The 16,792-nt window shown below is 40.9% G+C and overlaps 1 protein-coding gene across 1 annotated transcript; it reads right to left on the reverse strand.

The window, feature by feature from the left end:
- Positions 1 to 1,087: 1,087 nt before the first annotated feature.
- si:ch211-235m3.5 (BICD family-like cargo adapter 1) lies at positions 1,088 to 16,239 on the reverse strand. Its single transcript, XM_062472540.1, has 10 exons — positions 15,820 to 16,239; positions 14,404 to 14,619; positions 9,975 to 10,091; positions 9,609 to 9,755; positions 8,751 to 8,933; positions 6,747 to 6,911; positions 5,940 to 6,017; positions 5,218 to 5,327; positions 4,452 to 4,572; positions 1,088 to 3,902 (listed from the first exon to the last, which is right to left on the reverse strand). The coding sequence occupies exons 1-10, from the start codon at positions 16,063 to 16,065 to the stop codon at positions 3,669 to 3,671; spliced, it is 1,617 nt and encodes a 538-aa protein (XP_062328524.1). The 5' UTR covers positions 16,066 to 16,239; the 3' UTR covers positions 1,088 to 3,668.
- Between the last annotated feature and the right edge of the window lie 553 nt (positions 16,240 to 16,792).

A 16,792-nucleotide genomic window follows, 5' to 3' on the forward strand; every position in this document is an offset into this window, starting at 1 on the left:
TCATGAACTGGTCATCAAGTTAATAACATACACATGGTAATATTTCCAAAAGCCATAAAAAAAAGATTATACTAAAGCCATATCAAAAACCTCAAGTGCTTCTAACAGACTTTCAGTGACTGTCCTAGACTGTCGGCACACAGCTTCAGTGAAACCATGGTCACATGACCGATACTGGCGTGCTTGAAGGACAGAGAGGTTGCTAGGCACCTGGAGTCATCAGGGAAAAGGCTTTCCCTTGTACCTTCTTGAGCGGAGAACACTGGTCTCTCTCTCTGTGCTCACTGGATGGGAACAGAAACTAACTCCCACAGTTTACTGAATGTGTAATCAGAGAAAAAAGAAAACCACGCAAAATTGCATGTATTTTGCATCTAGATGTATAATGTTGTCACTTTTAATATGAGGTAGCCTAGTATATCTGGACAGTACTGCTCAACACAGTGAAGAAATTTCGCTAGACAAACAAAAGGTTAAGTTCATGGTAGCCTAACTCATGAAGCATGTTTTAGCAACTACCAAAGTAAGCATTGATTTTGCAAGATGTTGACCTACTTATTGATATTATTTTATCTGAAGCATGACATGACAGCCTTGTTCATCTTAAGTTTTTCCTTACAGTAGAACTGGATTACAATAGCCTACTAGTAGGCCTATCTTAAGAGAGCGCTGGTATTTCAATGTGTCGTTTGCCAAACACCTTACATTAAGAAAGACAGATGGGACAACCCTCTGACCCAAACCTTCTGATCTGGGTCAGGTTGTCCTTGGAAACAGACCCTCTGTGTTTATCTGGAATGTGGTGGGGAAGACATAGGTCTAATATGCTTTCCTGGCTCATAGGAAAGGTGAGAAACTCATTAAAATATCCCAATATTAACCGAGTTACTCCCTACATTCCTGGATCTTGTGTGCCAGGCTTAACCAAAAAATGTGGTGCTTTCATCATGGATTAGTATGATGGGCATGGCTTTACTTTATTTTACTCTGATAGCTACAAATACTGCTTGTGTAAGAACAGAACAATACAACTTGCAAACAGTATTGCTCCAGGTGAATGCCAGGTGCACATTTGACCAGGAAAAACATTGCTCTTCAGACAGGTTAATTGATTAAGTCATGCTGTAGCCTTCCTGGAAAGGTCTGACTTGATTGCAGTGCAAACACAGAATCTGTGTGTGAACCACAAACATTTGCTTTTCTGATTTAATAAAGAAAAATTTAACGAACACAAAGAATACTACTTAAATTCATAGTAAAATGGGTTACAAAAAACAAAAATAGAGTACATATATGATCAAAGTGAAACAAATGTACAGTAACAACATACAGCTAGGTGAGCCAAGACAAGCCTGCTACAAGACCATCTTAAATCCAAAATGCACAGTAGACCCAACACCTTAGTGACAGTGAAAGAGATTATTCTTATATAACGTCATATCTCTGACCTGTACCCTAACTGGTAAACACCAGTAGTCTAACTGGTAAACACCAGTAGTCTAACTGGTAAACACCTGTACCCTAACTGGTAAACACCAGTAGTCTAACTGGTAAACACCACCATGAGGTTGTGGAAACATGTAATAGCTGAAAGGATTCAGCGACCCCTATAGGTAAAGAAGTGGGAGTTTGAAGTTAAAGAAATAGTCAAACTCAAACAACCAATATCCTTAGATGGGAAATCTCTCGTTCCAAATATATACTATGTTACTCGAAACATGGTCTAAGTGATCAAAGAGAAACTATCATTTGTCTAGTTTATCACATCGGTACGGGATGTATCACAAGGCCGTAGCCATGGAGTCAACATTGGGGGGGACAAATTCAATTTGATAATTTTGGTTGCCTGTCGTAGCGTAGCTCATTTATATTTTTATATCAATATATTGGGGGGGACATTTGGACCAGATTTGAATATTGGGGGGGGGGATGTGTGTCCCCCAATATGTATTATGATTACGGCCTTGATGTATCACATGGAAGGACTGAATAAAAACTGGAATGCGTAGGGGCCCAACTGACCAAATGCTCTGGAATGCCTCCTGAAAGTGAAAGTTTGGCTTAGAAAAAACTACACTCAAAGTACACTACTACAATCAAATTAGTTGTAAGTAACCTGGTGAGTTGGGACAATCAGAGTGAGATAAATTCATACAGACACACATGAGCACAGTGCCATTGAAATGGTCAAGACTCATGACACATATGTAAGTGATTGGCCTGCAAAACATACAGTCTCTTAATTGACTTTTTGGACAGTAAATATGCCTATTGTGTACTTTACGTGAATACATGTTCAACACCAAGTACAGTATCCATCATAATACAGAGATATATATTTAGCAGATATTAAAATGTTACATTTGTGTCCTTCTAAGGCTTTTTTGTTGTTGCATATTGTCAAAGTCAACTACCTGTATATATATATATGTGCAAGTACATTGTATGCATACTTGAATGCTGTCTTGTGTCCAAATAGCTATGACCTTGCTCCATGGAATGAATTGCCTTGTTCATCCAAAAGCTTCCAGTGATAAGTCAATATAAATACAGTACATCAAGCATTTAGTAAAATCTACATTTTCTCCATCTTTCAAATAGCGTATGACAATCAATTCAGCCATTACAATTGCAAAAAGAACAGTTTCTATGTATAGAATACAATATCTTACATGCATTTCATTAAAGGGTTGTCAAATAGTGTCTCTCCCTAACATTAATATTGAGAAATTAGCCATATAGAATTATTTATGTTCATTTTGTTTCTGAATACATGATAGCTACATTCGCAAATCTTTTCACATCTTGACAGAATTCATAGTCATATGTCAATTAGAGGTATTATGTGATAGTTTAGATTTCTGCTGTGTATCTGGTCAGTTGAAATACAATGCAATTACATTTACATTTAGTCATTTAGCAGACACTCTTATCCAGAGCGACTTACAGTAGGTACAGGGACATTCCCCCGAGGCAAGTAGGGTGAAGTGCCTTGCCCAAGGACACAACGTCATTTGGCTTGGCCAGGAATCGAACTGGCAACCTTCAGATTACTAGCCCGCTTCCCTAACCGCTCAGCCACCTGACTCCCATACAAATGTATGGTACATTTACAGTCTCAGGCACAAATGACTTTACAAATGAAACAAAATTATTATCATGAAACAAAAGGCACAACCTCCAAAATTATTTCTTAGTGATTCTCTGACCATGGTCATGTTTATTTAAACAGTTCCCCCATGCCAGTACTTGGAAGGATGTCATTGACACATGGCAACCAAACCTTGAATCATCCAGCCCACTACAGTGAATTTAATGAATTATCTAGTGAAATAGAACAGAAGATGGGGTTGCCTGACGAGGTGAGTTACAAATAATTTGTAGCTCAATTGATTTGTTGAATACAACTGAATTGTTGAAATGAACAGAATACAATAAGATGCCAGACTTCACTAGTGTTGTCCTTAATGGCTCAACTTTTTTTACAATGACCATGTGGAATCCTCTGAACTCAAGGACCACTACTGAGTCCTGGAACTGCTTGGCACTGTATCTACCACAACATCTAACTCCAGCAACCTCAAGCTGTAGTCCTTTCAGATCTAGACCTGCCAGCTGGTGTAAGTGGCTCCATGTGCCAGTCCTTTATGGAGAAGCACCAGCCTGGATTATTTGCCATGCTGTGCCACCTTGCCCCGTCTGAGCCAGTCCATCCAGGGGGATTGGGGCTTGTCCTGTCCAGCCTCTGAGGTCCACGATGGGGAGGAGGAGGGCTGACGGACCCTGGTGGAGGCCATGCTGGGCCTATGGAAGAAGGACATGGAGTTGGAGGGCTTCTTCTGGACCTGCTCTGACTGCTGCTGGGTCCTCAGCTGTTGGTTGATAATGATCTGGATGTCATCCTGAAAGAAACAACAACTTTTGACAAAAAGCCACTGGACCTCTGAGACATTTCAAGATATGGCCATTAAATATGATACTAAATCTATTAGACTTTCTTATTAGGTTATCTATTTCATAGTCTGGCTTGAGGTTGAAAATGTAAGGCAATCCTAGTAAATGTATGGGACAATCTGGTAAATGTGTTGCACTATCTGCACATGGCCACTAGACGGCAGTAAGCCACCCAGCAGATGTCTTAGCTGGAACCATGACTCAGCAGTAGCAGGGTGCCCGGCCCCAGCCACACAGGCCACCTGTCAGTTATATTCCTCCAAACTGACAGGACTTTAAAAGGTTGTCCAAGTGTAGTCCCTGACCTCCAAGTAAAGACACTATGTGAGGGTAGCAATCTCTCTACAATGGTATGTGTCACTGAGAGCAAAACAAGGGAGAGAGAAACACACACAGAGAGAGAGAGAGAGAGAGAGAGAGAGAGAGAGAGAGAGAGAGAGAGAGAGAGAGAGAGAGAGAGAGAGAGAGAGAGAGAGAGAGACTCTTTAGGGACCTACCTGCCAATCCTCCAGCTCCTGAGACAGCTCCAATTTGCGTTGGATGGCCTCCAGGAGCTGGTTGTTCAGACACATCATGTCACTCTTACTTCGAATTAGCTCTGCCTCCATCAAGTTCTTCCTACAGAACCCAAACAAAGGACAAAATGCAGGGAGTCAGGTGGCTGAGCGGTGAGGGAGTCGGACTAGTAATCCGAAGGTTGCCAGTTCGATTCCCGGTCATGCAAACTGACGTTGTGTCCTTGGGCAAGGCACTTCACCCTACTTGCCTCGGGGGAATGTCCCTGTACTTACTGTAAGTCGCTCTGGATAAGAGCATCTACTAAATGTAAATGTAAGTTCAAACAACAGCACTCAACAAGACAGAGATGTTAATTCCTAACATCTCCTCAACCTAAACTGTACACATAATTCAGATTTTGGAGCAGAATGTACATGTAAACGATTTGAATTGGTTAAACTCACTCCTCACTATAAATACAGATCACCCGTGCAATTTAAGAGCTAGCTTTTTGGTGGCTTAGCTGGTTAAAGCAACGTTTATAAAGTTGGTAGTCAGAGGACCTGAGTTCAAACCCCAGTAAGGGCAAGATTGGGAGGAAGTGACACTGACGAGCTATGTGACAACATCTGTTACACACACAATTGAATGAGTTTGACAGTTGAACTGAAGGCAGTGAAATAAATCCCACTAGGAGTACTATCACTCTATATCTAGTATATGTATAAAAATTCCAAGACTTTTCTAAATGAAGAGGACACTGACTTTGTTATGGCTTCATCTCTGTCTCTGATGGCTTGCTGAACAACTCCTTCCTCTTGTCTGTTCCCAAGCTGGAGTCTCATTTTTGCGTTCTCCTCTTGCAGTTGTGAATTCTGTTTGAAGGAAGAAGGAGACAATCTAATACCATAGTAGCTTGGCTGTTCCAAAATATATCAGTTCTATATCAGTTTCTATAAAATATAGAAATGTGTGTAAAACATAAGGTGTGCAATGTATTAATACGTTTCGTTAAATACTGTAATGATGGGTTAAAACTGTACAGATGGCTGTCGCAGTCCTTCTTGGCCATTATAACCACAAGGTGGGGCACAAAGCATGATCACTAACATCAACTAACTTGTGTTGCAGTGGCTTTGGTGTCTGCTTTGTTAAGACTGAAATATACTATACACCCCAAATCAAGTGTGAATAGGATATCAAAGTGAAATGTCAGTCTCTGCTGTTTTTCAAGTACGTTTACCTAGCTCATACACTTGTATTATGGTATTTAGTATATACCTATATTAAGAGAAGATTCAGTAATCAAGACAAGTGGTTAAATTGATGAGGTACACCCGAAGAGAAAAATGTGGCTAAAAATCCTCAAACTAGCCTCGATCCAGAACTGAACTAGAGGTAGGGTGAACACAGAGACAACCAGGGCCTGATCACCCAGTCCGCCCCTGCAGGAGTCACGTGTTGGTTTAGCAGGGCCGTGCTGTTACCTGATCCCTCAGCTCCTGCACCATGCTTGGCTTCCCACACGGATCGCTCCCTCCGCTCACAAAGGCCGAATTCAGCTCCTGGGAGACACAAATGTTAGTGGAGAGATCCAGTGTCATCTGTTAGTTCTGTTGAGGTTTACACCTTTAAAAGAGTTTCTGTGTTGTTGCCTAGTTCTGTACTGGCCTCCAGGAAGGACGGGCAGTTGTTCAGTACAATGATAAGCTCAAATTACTGGTCGAAATGACAGATAAATACCATGAGCTACTGTTGTACAATACCCGTCTGTTTTTGTTCACTCACTGACTTGTGGAGGTTTCACCTTTGGTATAACCTTTGATTTACCAAGACATACTAGTTACAATCAGGAAATAACTAGTAGGATATAGTATAATTTGACTTCATTTCAATATCAACATCTGTCATCAGCTTAGTTACATGTAAATACTGAATTGGGAAAAACAATAGTTTTTAGACAGTAAAGTTGATTCTGTCCTAGTAAACCGGGTAAATTTGTGGTAAAACAATGAATTATAAATCGTTCTGCTTCCTAAGGATGATCTTTAGCCTTGACTTTACACAGTCACTGTATACCAGCCTAAAGCACTGCACAATCTGAAACTACAGATCTCAAACAAAAGCCTACATAAAAGCCTGCAAATATGCTACTGTGTTCCATTACACAAGCTGTGTGCTGATTAAAATAAAATATTTTAGATATATGGAAATATGGTGAATAGAACAAGGTCAGCCTTTTGTTGGCGTAGCCAGGTAGCATGGTTTCCGTGACACCATACACTATACCTCACCTGGAGGCTGTGGGTGTGTGCCAGGTATTGAGCTACATCCTTCAGCTGGAGTAGCATAGCCTGCGGTTCTTCCCCCTGACGTAAGACCCGTAACCCCTCTGGGTTCATCACTTCCTGGGTCAGAGGCAGTAGCAGCTCCAGGATGGTAGACAAGTCCTGGGCCATCTAGGAGAAGAGCATGATATAATTTGATTCAGATTTTTAAGACGTTACACAATGATGAGACAATAAAGACACAGTATCTCTATCCAACCATGACATTCCATTCAGAGAATGTTATTAATTTTCCAGGGAGTCCTGTTTTCTTCGGTTTAGGCTACATCACAAACATAAGGCAAGGTCATGATGGGCCACAGGTCATTGGGTTCAGGTGTACTGTCAGATAACAGTATGCACAGCTGAGATACCATTTCTTCCGTGTTGCCTAAATTTGTCTACTACCCTTTCATGTGTCAAGTTACTTTTAGAAAAAGAAATTTATGGAAAAAAGTGGGTTAAGGATATGAAAAACTAGGTTTTGTACTGTCAGATAACAGTATGCACAGCTGAGATACAATTTCTTCCGTGTTGCCTAAATTTGTCTACTACCCTTTCATGTGTCAAGTTACTTTTATAAAAAGAAATTTATGGAAAAAAGGGGGTTAAGGATATGAAAAACTAGGTTGTTTCTTTTTTTCTTAAATGTAATCCATTTTATCAAGGCACTTGAAACTAGACTTGAGAGCAACATGACATACATGTATAGGGTTCTTGCATGCACACACAAACACACACACACTGCTCACTTTCCTATCTCTCCATTTATCAGTCAAGGATGACAATATTAATCTAAAGATAATGAGGGGCCTGTATTTGCATTCCAAACTATATGTGTATTACTATAACGCAGATGAGCATGTGTGATTGTAATAGTCACTATAGTGACTGCAATATAGTGACTGTAATAGTTAAATACAGTTTGTTTTTCTTTATCAACTGTAAATGTCGGGAGTCAGATGGCTGAGTGGTTAGGGAGTCAGATGGCTGAGTGGTTAGGGAATCGGGCTAGTAATCTGAAGGTTGCAAGTTCGATTCCCGGCCGTGCCAAATGACGTTGTGTCCTTGGGCAAGGCACTTCACCCTACTTGCCTCTGGGGAATGTCCCTGTACTTACTGTAAGTCGCTCTGGATAAGAGCGTCTGCTAAATGACTAAATGTAAATGTATATTATTTTTGTTAATGTGTTCATTTAGTCAGCCAGGAACATTCCACTAACATAGTTTCAACAAACAGGAAATGTAATAAATGACTCATGGGAGCAATATAATTTTTTCCCCTGGAACAAAACAAGCAGAAAAAAGGGAAAGGAAATATGTGGTATTTTCCTTCTAACTATTTCATTGTCTTATACTTATTGTTTAACAACATTCTCTAAATGAGTTGTTGACCCAACTCAGTACCATGCTCCATTGTGGTTTGGTGTCTTTGAAGTTTTCCTGTGCAGAGGTGCTATTTCACCTTGTCATGGAGAACTTGAACAGGATGTTTTATTGCTTTGGTAACAGCAGCTACAAAGATTACTATTTATTGTGGCACGGCTCAGATTAAAATTAATGTGTAACTTTGACATAGATACTTTTGTTTTGTTGTTTATGGTAAACTAAAAAACTAACTAACTGTGTTCTAAATCCTCTTCATGCAAAAGGCCCTGGCCAATATTTTTCACATTCCTTGAACTGAATGACTCACTGTAAACAAGAACCAAAACATAAATTGCCAGAGATGGATATCATTGCACCTGTCAGCCACAGTGACAAAGAAAGTAAATACGTCCTACATTAATCAATTCTGATGTTATTGTTTGTTCAACTAATCTGGTTCAATATCACATGCCCTTACATTTAATGCTAGGTAAGCAAAGGGAAAGTACAGACAGCATTCATACTGTGTTTCCTGACCTACCTACAGTACTTTTATATTTAACTTTATACCTTTTTCCTGACCTGTGTTTCACAATGTTCTTACCTGCTCTCTACTGAGGCAATGGCCAATGGTCTCCAGACTAGTCTCTAGTTCAGACAGTAGGGAAGTGTCTCCACGGTTACAGCTCTCCTGAAGGGACACCTCCTCCTGCAGCTCTTCCACCTGGGCCTGCAGCTCCTGGGAGCGATCCCTGGCTGCCTCCACCTCCCTCCATGCCTCCGTCAGCTTAACGGACAGATGGACAACAGGGAGATGAACAGGTAGCCAGGTAGACAGACAGGCAGACAGATGGGCAGCAGACAGACAGACAGACAGACAGACAGATGTACAGACAAACACACCCGCACAAACAAGACATACACAGTTTCAGGTCAGTATATTGTACCTATCAATTGGATCCTTTGAAAATAATACAAAATGTACCTTCACAAGGGCATCTATCAAATCACTTATAATATATGTATTTATGGAGCTATCCATGTACATGTGTAGTGTAATGTATTATGTCATAAAAGCATATAATATATCTTAAATGTTACACCAAGCAATACATAAACAAATAGGGCTCGAGAGAGAGAAATCCTGACATGCCAGATTCCAGCCTCCAGTCTCACATGAAACTCTACGACAAGTGTGGAATCCTGCCTTGTTGGTTGTAGATACAATGAGAGGGATGAGGTGATTGTTCACTGCTTTCCACCACAGAACTGACCCCTGTTGTTCAGGCTGACAGTAAAATTCCTCTGTAAGAGAGGCGTATTACCTCTCAGACCCTCTGTTTCCAGACAGCCATGTTAAGTGCTGTTAGTTTGTGTACATTGGTTCTAAGGTAAGCTTTCGGGTTACTAGCTGCATGTTGTTTGGCAACATGTAGGTGACCTAGTGTGTGTGTGTCTGCACCTGTTGGCTCTGGTGTTGGTTGTGTTGGTCCTGCAGTGCAAGCCGGGTGTGTAGGGAGGCAAGGCTATCACGCAGGTCTGCGTTCTCCTGACACACACTGTTCAGACGCTCCTCCAGGGCCTGCTCTCTCTGTGTGAGACGAACAACCTGGACACACACAGGGAAACAGAGACAGATCCATCAGCACGCACACAGAAAACGTTCACATAATGGGATTTGTTTTGGCTCCGTAGCGTGTGGATGCGGGAAGCGAAACTCGGGATGTGTGTGTGTGGATGTGTCTTTGAGCAGGTGCATGTCCGTCTGATACCGTGTGTGAGAGTTTGCGCTGTGCTTTCACGTGTGAGTGGATGCACACGTGCCCACCTGCTCCCTCATGGCGCTCAGCAGCTCCTCGTCCTGAGGCCTGCTCTGGCTCCCTTGCCTGAGCTCATGTTTCAGGACCTGGAGCTCACCGGTCATTGCTCTCTCCACCTCCATTGCCTGGCCAGCGAGAGACAGAAATAACATAAATGATGGAGGGACCCCAAGTGAAAGACGTGAGACATGCAGAGAAGGACAGGTGAGCTTAGGGACAGAGGGCTCAAGGCTCAAGACTAGATGAAATACCCAAGACCACCACTGCCAGTGTAAGCTTCTACTTATTAGGTACATTGTTTCTGAGATAGACATCTGAGAGAGGTATGAGACATGAATCAATGTTACTGTATTATGCGATTTCATGGAGAAAGACATTATTATCCTGGAAATAAATATCCTGAGAGTGTAAGATTCTAATGCTGCAAGCCATGTGGAAAATGAAAAGAAGATCACATTCTGCAGTGGAATCAGAGGAATTGCCTTTGCCTCAAGCACATGAATGCATGTTCTCATACAAAAATAACAAGAAATGTCTTCTGGCTGGACATTTTGAACTGTGAACTGCAAGATGGGATTTGAGCAATTATTGACTTCCCAATACAGACACATGCCTTTGTGAAAGTTTTGAGCGTACTAAACACTACAAGCGAGACAGGAATCTGTGAGGGCTGTGCCAGTTCTTCAGCAACTCAGCTCTCCCTGGAGCCCTGGTCCTGACTCAGCAGTTGGCCGGGCGCTGTCAGGTCCCATCACACACACACAATACAGGATGAAAGAACCAGGGCAGATGAAGCGGGGCATCTTGGTATTGGCAATGACATCATCATGCCACATTAGGCAAATATGCATGAACAAAACTTGGGGGATAAGGGCAGTGTGGTTATCCGTGTGTGTGTTTTTGTCTTTGTTGGTGTGTGTATGGCGTGGGGAGGAGGGGGGGGGGGGCGCTAATGAACACCCATAGAATGAAACAGAACAAAGCACATAGACACTGTAGGAGGTGTGGCAGGGACGCACGCTTGCGTCAATCGGTTGCCCCCCAACTCCGCCCCCTACTTGCCAATATGAATCCTACCCACAATAGAATAAGCCACCCACTGGGAATCCACAGAGTCAGAGTAGGGACGCTACGTTTGTTAGGGACACAAAGCCAAGCACAACACCCCCCTTAAAGAGGCCCAATCCCTGACCTATCACCACTCAAACAGTGATGAGCACAGCAGCTGACTCCCCCAGCAGTAATCGGACCTTCAGGGACCCCTCTCAGAGAGTGACCAAGCATAGTGCTCCCCTGGGATGAAGGGATCACACATGTGAGGAACAGCCTCAAAGAGAGAAAGATTCTTATCTCTCCGTTTTTTTGGGCTTGATTTATCTCTCCATTGCTTCCCTCTTTAAATTGAATGACGCGCTCTGGGTCAAAAGTGAAATAAGGGCCCCCAAATGGGGGTCTTGTTTTACATAAACGGAAAGCAGTTTGACAGGTGTTAATTTTAGGAAAATACATCCTGTTGAATGTGATAGTGTTTGAAGCCAAGGTGAAGAAGTGGACACACAGTTGGTTAGAATTAACACAGCTAGACAGCATATTCTTCATACACAGATGTTAACAAATTATATATATTTTTAAACCGTATTTGGATCGGAAACAATATTTGACTTGAAGTACACTGGCCAAATAGTTGATTAACGATTATCACATAATTTAAGAAAATGTTCTATAACAATACTCATGTTCACTTTCCTTATATTGCAATATATCATTAACCAAATAATCCCTTGCAATGTCCTTGTCTGTGGGAAGGATCGTCCAAGAAAATGACTTGTGAGGAATGGAACGTGATGTTTGATGCAAGCCCAGATGTTGCTTACATTTCTGGCTTATCAGTTACCACCCAACTCCCTTTCTGGTTAACGCTGCATAAGCAATAGAGTATTTACTTGAAATTAGCAACTGTGTGTACAGAATAAACAATATCCGTGTCTTTTAATTTTTGGTTAAACACTGACTGCATCATTCTCTACTGTACTAATCTTCTGTTCCTGTTCCACAATATTTATAATTAGATTGCACTTTTCAGTTCCCAGGAAAGTCCTCATAAAATCTTTTGCAACACGTAAATGAATGAAGTTAATACTGGAAAATTCACAGTGGCAGAAAGAAATGTCAGCAACTCTTTTGCATCATTGTAATCATTAAAGAAAAACTCATCATCCAAGTCATAATCAACCGAAACATTGAAAGTACCTGGCATGCAAAATGTTATGTTTCTTTTACCTCAAGAACTGTTTTAATGACATTCACAGTCAGTTGGAAAGCCCATAACAGACTGGCAGATCAACATTGATTTTGCAGATACATCCCTTTTCAACAGCCACTGTAAGAATATTATAGGTCTAAAAATATATAACTATAACAAGACTCATCTTGTTTGTTAACTGTTCATTTGAAATTTGGTGGTAAAAATTATGAATCATCGCTCTCACATTACAGCTGAAATATTTATACGTTTCCCTGTCATGCTCTGACTAAATCTACCCACCCAACCCTAAACAAGAACAAGTCAGCTAACCCCTTTACACAATTCCATCCATATACGACAATACAGACATACGCTTTTATGGATGTACAGTATGTGTTGGATACTCTGTGGTACAGCCCAAAATAAACATTATATGCATATACTGTATTTATCCAGATCAAGAATTTCCACGAGGACCATCTCTCTCATAAAAACAAAGAATAGTTATTCATATACACTCCTCCTTATCTCCCACACGTACGCCCACACACCGATACACAACACATGCGCTCACACACACACCTGGTAAGATGGGCACGACCACTCACGTCGCCTGGGCTGGTACTGAGGAACACGCCATTGCTCTTCAATTCAGGGAAATCTCAGACTGTTGTGTGACTTTTACAGTTAAACAGAGTCCAGAGTCAACCATGGTGGCAGCCTGCCAGCCAAGTAAACCCAAATCTCTGCTTCCGCCTTTCTTCAGAGCTTAGTGAGATAGCTCCAGTAAATTGACTTTTTCCTGCATGACAAAATGAACTCACGGGGGACCGTCAGTAATTCCACAGAAACTCACATCATCAGACCACACGGATCTGGAATTAAAATGTTGCTTCCCCTATCTGAAGGTGACTTGAGTCATAGAGGGTTGTACAACCTTTCTCTAAGACATGTAAGTGAGCTCAAGTTAGCCATTTAACTTTCATACTTAGGAAAATATAAGATGCCAAGCAACAAAGGTGGTCAGTCATGTGTTTCGTTCACCCAAGTTTACGTCACAACCCTAAAGTTAAGGAAAACAACCTCCTCTTGGCAGACTGATACTAGCAGCCCACTCAGGGCTATCTAACCAAGTGCAATATAACTTTCAGGCAATCATTTTTTTCTTGCTGAAATGATAAGTTGAAACAGATTTCAAGTTGTGGTTTGCACTTAAAAACACAGCTACTATGCAGTGTACCTAAGTTTAATTTAGTTGAACACATACCTTAAGTGTTCTCAGAAGAGTGGAATTAACAAAAATGAGGCATTTAAAAGAATTAACCAGATTGAATAATTAAAAACCACCTGACAGCTGTGTCCTCTGTACTGTATGACTGCCACAGCCACATGGGTCACACGGTACACAGACTTGCAGTCAAAATGTCTTGGTTGAAGTCAGCTCTATATTTTAGTAGCTGAAGAACAGTTTGAACTCAAAAGGGAGATGAGTCAGATTCATAAAAATATTATAGCACTTAGCATTTCTTAATTTTGAATTGATATCCTTAATTTTCCTCAGAAACCACACTGTCAACTATCTGCCCCAGATCTGTATTCAAATTGAGCCACTGTCCATATTTACTGAGTCTTTTTACTTGTTTGCATGAATGTTTACAGTCTCAGTCTCTAAATCTATTATTTTCCTAAAGCATACTACTTTGGTCTACTTACTTATGTAATAACCAAGTGATGTATTTAATTGTCACTGGTCCTTTTAATCTAAGGACCAGTGCTAAAGCAGATATGCACATGCTTCTTATCTGCCTGTTATTGATTATATTCTGTACACAGTGTTTTCTGACAGGCCTTGGACTGAGTCACATCTGGTTTTGGCCTTGCTATATACCAAGGTTGCTTGTTCAGTACATTTGGTTTCAGTGAATGGATTGGGTAACACACCCATCTTATCAGGTCTGGCTCAAGACCAGAGTATCATAGACAAGACTTGAGTGTTTCTTTCAACAAGGCTCATGTGCTGCTGCGTGAGTACCTTACCTTTACCTTCACCTTATTCCATTGTGTCTTTTATAAGCAAACTTTTAATGTGTTACCTGAGAAATATCCCCAATAACAAAAGAGTCTGGCCACAAAACACATAATTCCTTGAGGAATCTCAAACCATTTCTAATTCCCATTTCAAAGTGACTCACAGTGTTCAGCTGCTCTCTAAGGCGTTGCATATGTTCTTGGTGCTCCTGCTGGGCCCTGGTCATGTCTCTCTCTGATGTGCTCAGGGCCTGGGTCAGCTGCTCCACCTGGACACTCAGCTCCCTCACGTCCCTCTCCAGGTCCCCCACCTGGCTCTCCCACAGGGACTGACAGCCCTCCAGCTTCAACCTCAGATCATGTTTGCCCTGCTCCAGCTCCTGAAGGGCAACACATACACATACTGTATATGTACAGCATTAAACCACTGATTACCACTGAATTGACATACAGGCTACTATTAGTATGTCTACTATTAGTACAAGAAAACCCTTTTTATTTTATTTGGGTATAACAGGGAAACATTGTAACATTGAATCAATAGTCGGTTTGCCAAACTTTACAGAATTTGATTGATGAGATGAATAAAGATGAAAATCTTGTGTACCAAGAACCGACAGTGTTGATAGTTGGCCATAATGATAATGACATAACCTCACGTGGGTGTGATCAACTTTAAAATAAGAGTGCACAATGGTTCTCATTTTAATGATCAGCTTAGAAACTCCATCTTTGTCTTACCGCTCTGTGGCCCTCACTCAAGCAATACAGTAGATCACTTCACACATCAGTATTTATGTCTTTATAAGATCTCCTGTGGATTTGTCTGTGAGAGTATGGCCATGCTAGTTAGATCAATTATGAGCTACAGACAAATAAGCTTCACCACACAGGGCCACATAAAGTGAGGAGTTTCAATAATATTGAACATAACATAATGTGAGCAGTGAAAAGCAAATATAAGGTTAGTAAATCTTAATGATAATAACTGCAGCCAATAAATTGGCTTGGTGAACACAGAGCAGAAGAAATGTGTTTCTGTCAGAAAATCAATTATGGTTTAAAAAAAATCATCATACATAAAAGACTACTTTAGCATCTTGAGTTATATTATCTAATGTATTTGCAACATGCTCAAGGCCCATGAGGATACTATACACGAGGAATGTGATATTGGCATACATTTCCCCAAAAGCTTCAACTGTGCTGACAAAATAACAGAAAATACGAGTGGTTTAGGCAACTGTAATGTTTATCCTGAAATACAGGGTGGCACTAATGGAAAACTTCAACCCAAGAATTTTTTTGGTGGATAATACAACGTTTCTAGTTAAATTTAAACTCTTGACCTGTAAACCTGTATTTGATAAGCCAGTAGCCTTTGTTTATCTGCTTTGCTATTGATACGTTATTCATAGCCTACTGTTTGTAACAACTGTAACAACACATAAACAGTCAAGCACACAAACCGGCTCAGTGTTTATCTGAGACGTCATCCTGACATCGATCTAATTTGATGGTTACATTTTTTATAAAATGTTACTGTACAAATACGTTACATACGTCTGGATTTATCTTACCTCAAACTTGTCTGCGTATTGTTCATGAATAGTTTGGCTCTCTTCTTTTAACTGACGATTTTCCAAAAGCAATGCGTTTCCCAGCTGCGCTGCCAAAATAACCTCTTCCTCCTTTTGTTTCAAAGCAGCTAAAAGTTCACTGGGGTCTTGATAATTTGTTATTTCCTCTGTATCATAATCGAAATAGAAATCATCTTCCAATTCCATTTTCTTCGATTTAAACCCCCAGTCACCAAGCCGATTCATATTTGTTTTTATATTGAACAATACAACGTTCCCTTTGATGAAGTAAAATAGATTTAAACTCTTAACATTATCCCTACTTCGGCTAAACCTAGCTGATCGAAAATTAAATCCGTATTCATCTGTTGCCAAAACCACCTGCTTGCATTTCCGCCGTCTTTGAACGAATGAACCTGTGAAGTGATAACCCTAATGATAGTGATAAGCCTCTCGAGCATGAGTGAAAGTAGGCTGGTCCCTTGTCCCTTGCAGGTGACGGGCTCCCAGAGGATTCTGTGGACAATAAACCATTGCGTCGTCCATCAGTTGCCTCCCTAAGTTTGACATTCATGACTGACAAGGCGCATGCTCTATAACACACAAATTGTTTTGCAATCAGGCTTTTATGGGTTAAAAATATGTATAATATAGTAGGCTACATACTATATGTACATGTATTCAAAAACGTTGTAAAATATAGCTGCAAGCAGCAATGAGGTGGCCAAGCAATCGAATGACCCATAAAACATGTTGTACATCCTCAGAAGAGGGTTACGAGTACACGCAACAAGTTTGGTGCGAATCCATCAAAGATTTGCTGAGATACGACCCAACTTTCTGTTTTCTGGCTTAACGGCACATTTTGAAAATCCAAAAAACATATGATGGCTTTTGTGAGGCTTGGTCTGAAGATGATCTCTGCCAAATTTGGTGAAGATTGGAAAACATTTGTAGGAGGAGTACAGAAAAA

The sequence above is a fragment of the Osmerus eperlanus genome, chromosome 11, assembly GCF_963692335.1.
Source record: "Osmerus eperlanus chromosome 11, fOsmEpe2.1, whole genome shotgun sequence".
Taxonomy (NCBI): domain Eukaryota; kingdom Metazoa; phylum Chordata; class Actinopteri; order Osmeriformes; family Osmeridae; genus Osmerus; species Osmerus eperlanus.

Coding starts and splice junctions, on each gene's coding strand:
- si:ch211-235m3.5 (XM_062472540.1), bottom strand. CDS start 16,065: ATGAATCGGCTTGGTGACTGGGGGTTTAAATCGAAGAAAATGGAATTG. Junction 6,018..6,746: donor CACACACCCACAGCCTCCAG/GTGAGGTATAGT, acceptor TGTGTCTCCCAG/GAGCTGAATTCGGCCTTTGT. Junction 3,903..4,451: donor AGGAGCTGGAGGATTGGCAG/GTAGGTCCCTAA, acceptor TGTTTCTTTCAG/GATGACATCCAGATCATTAT.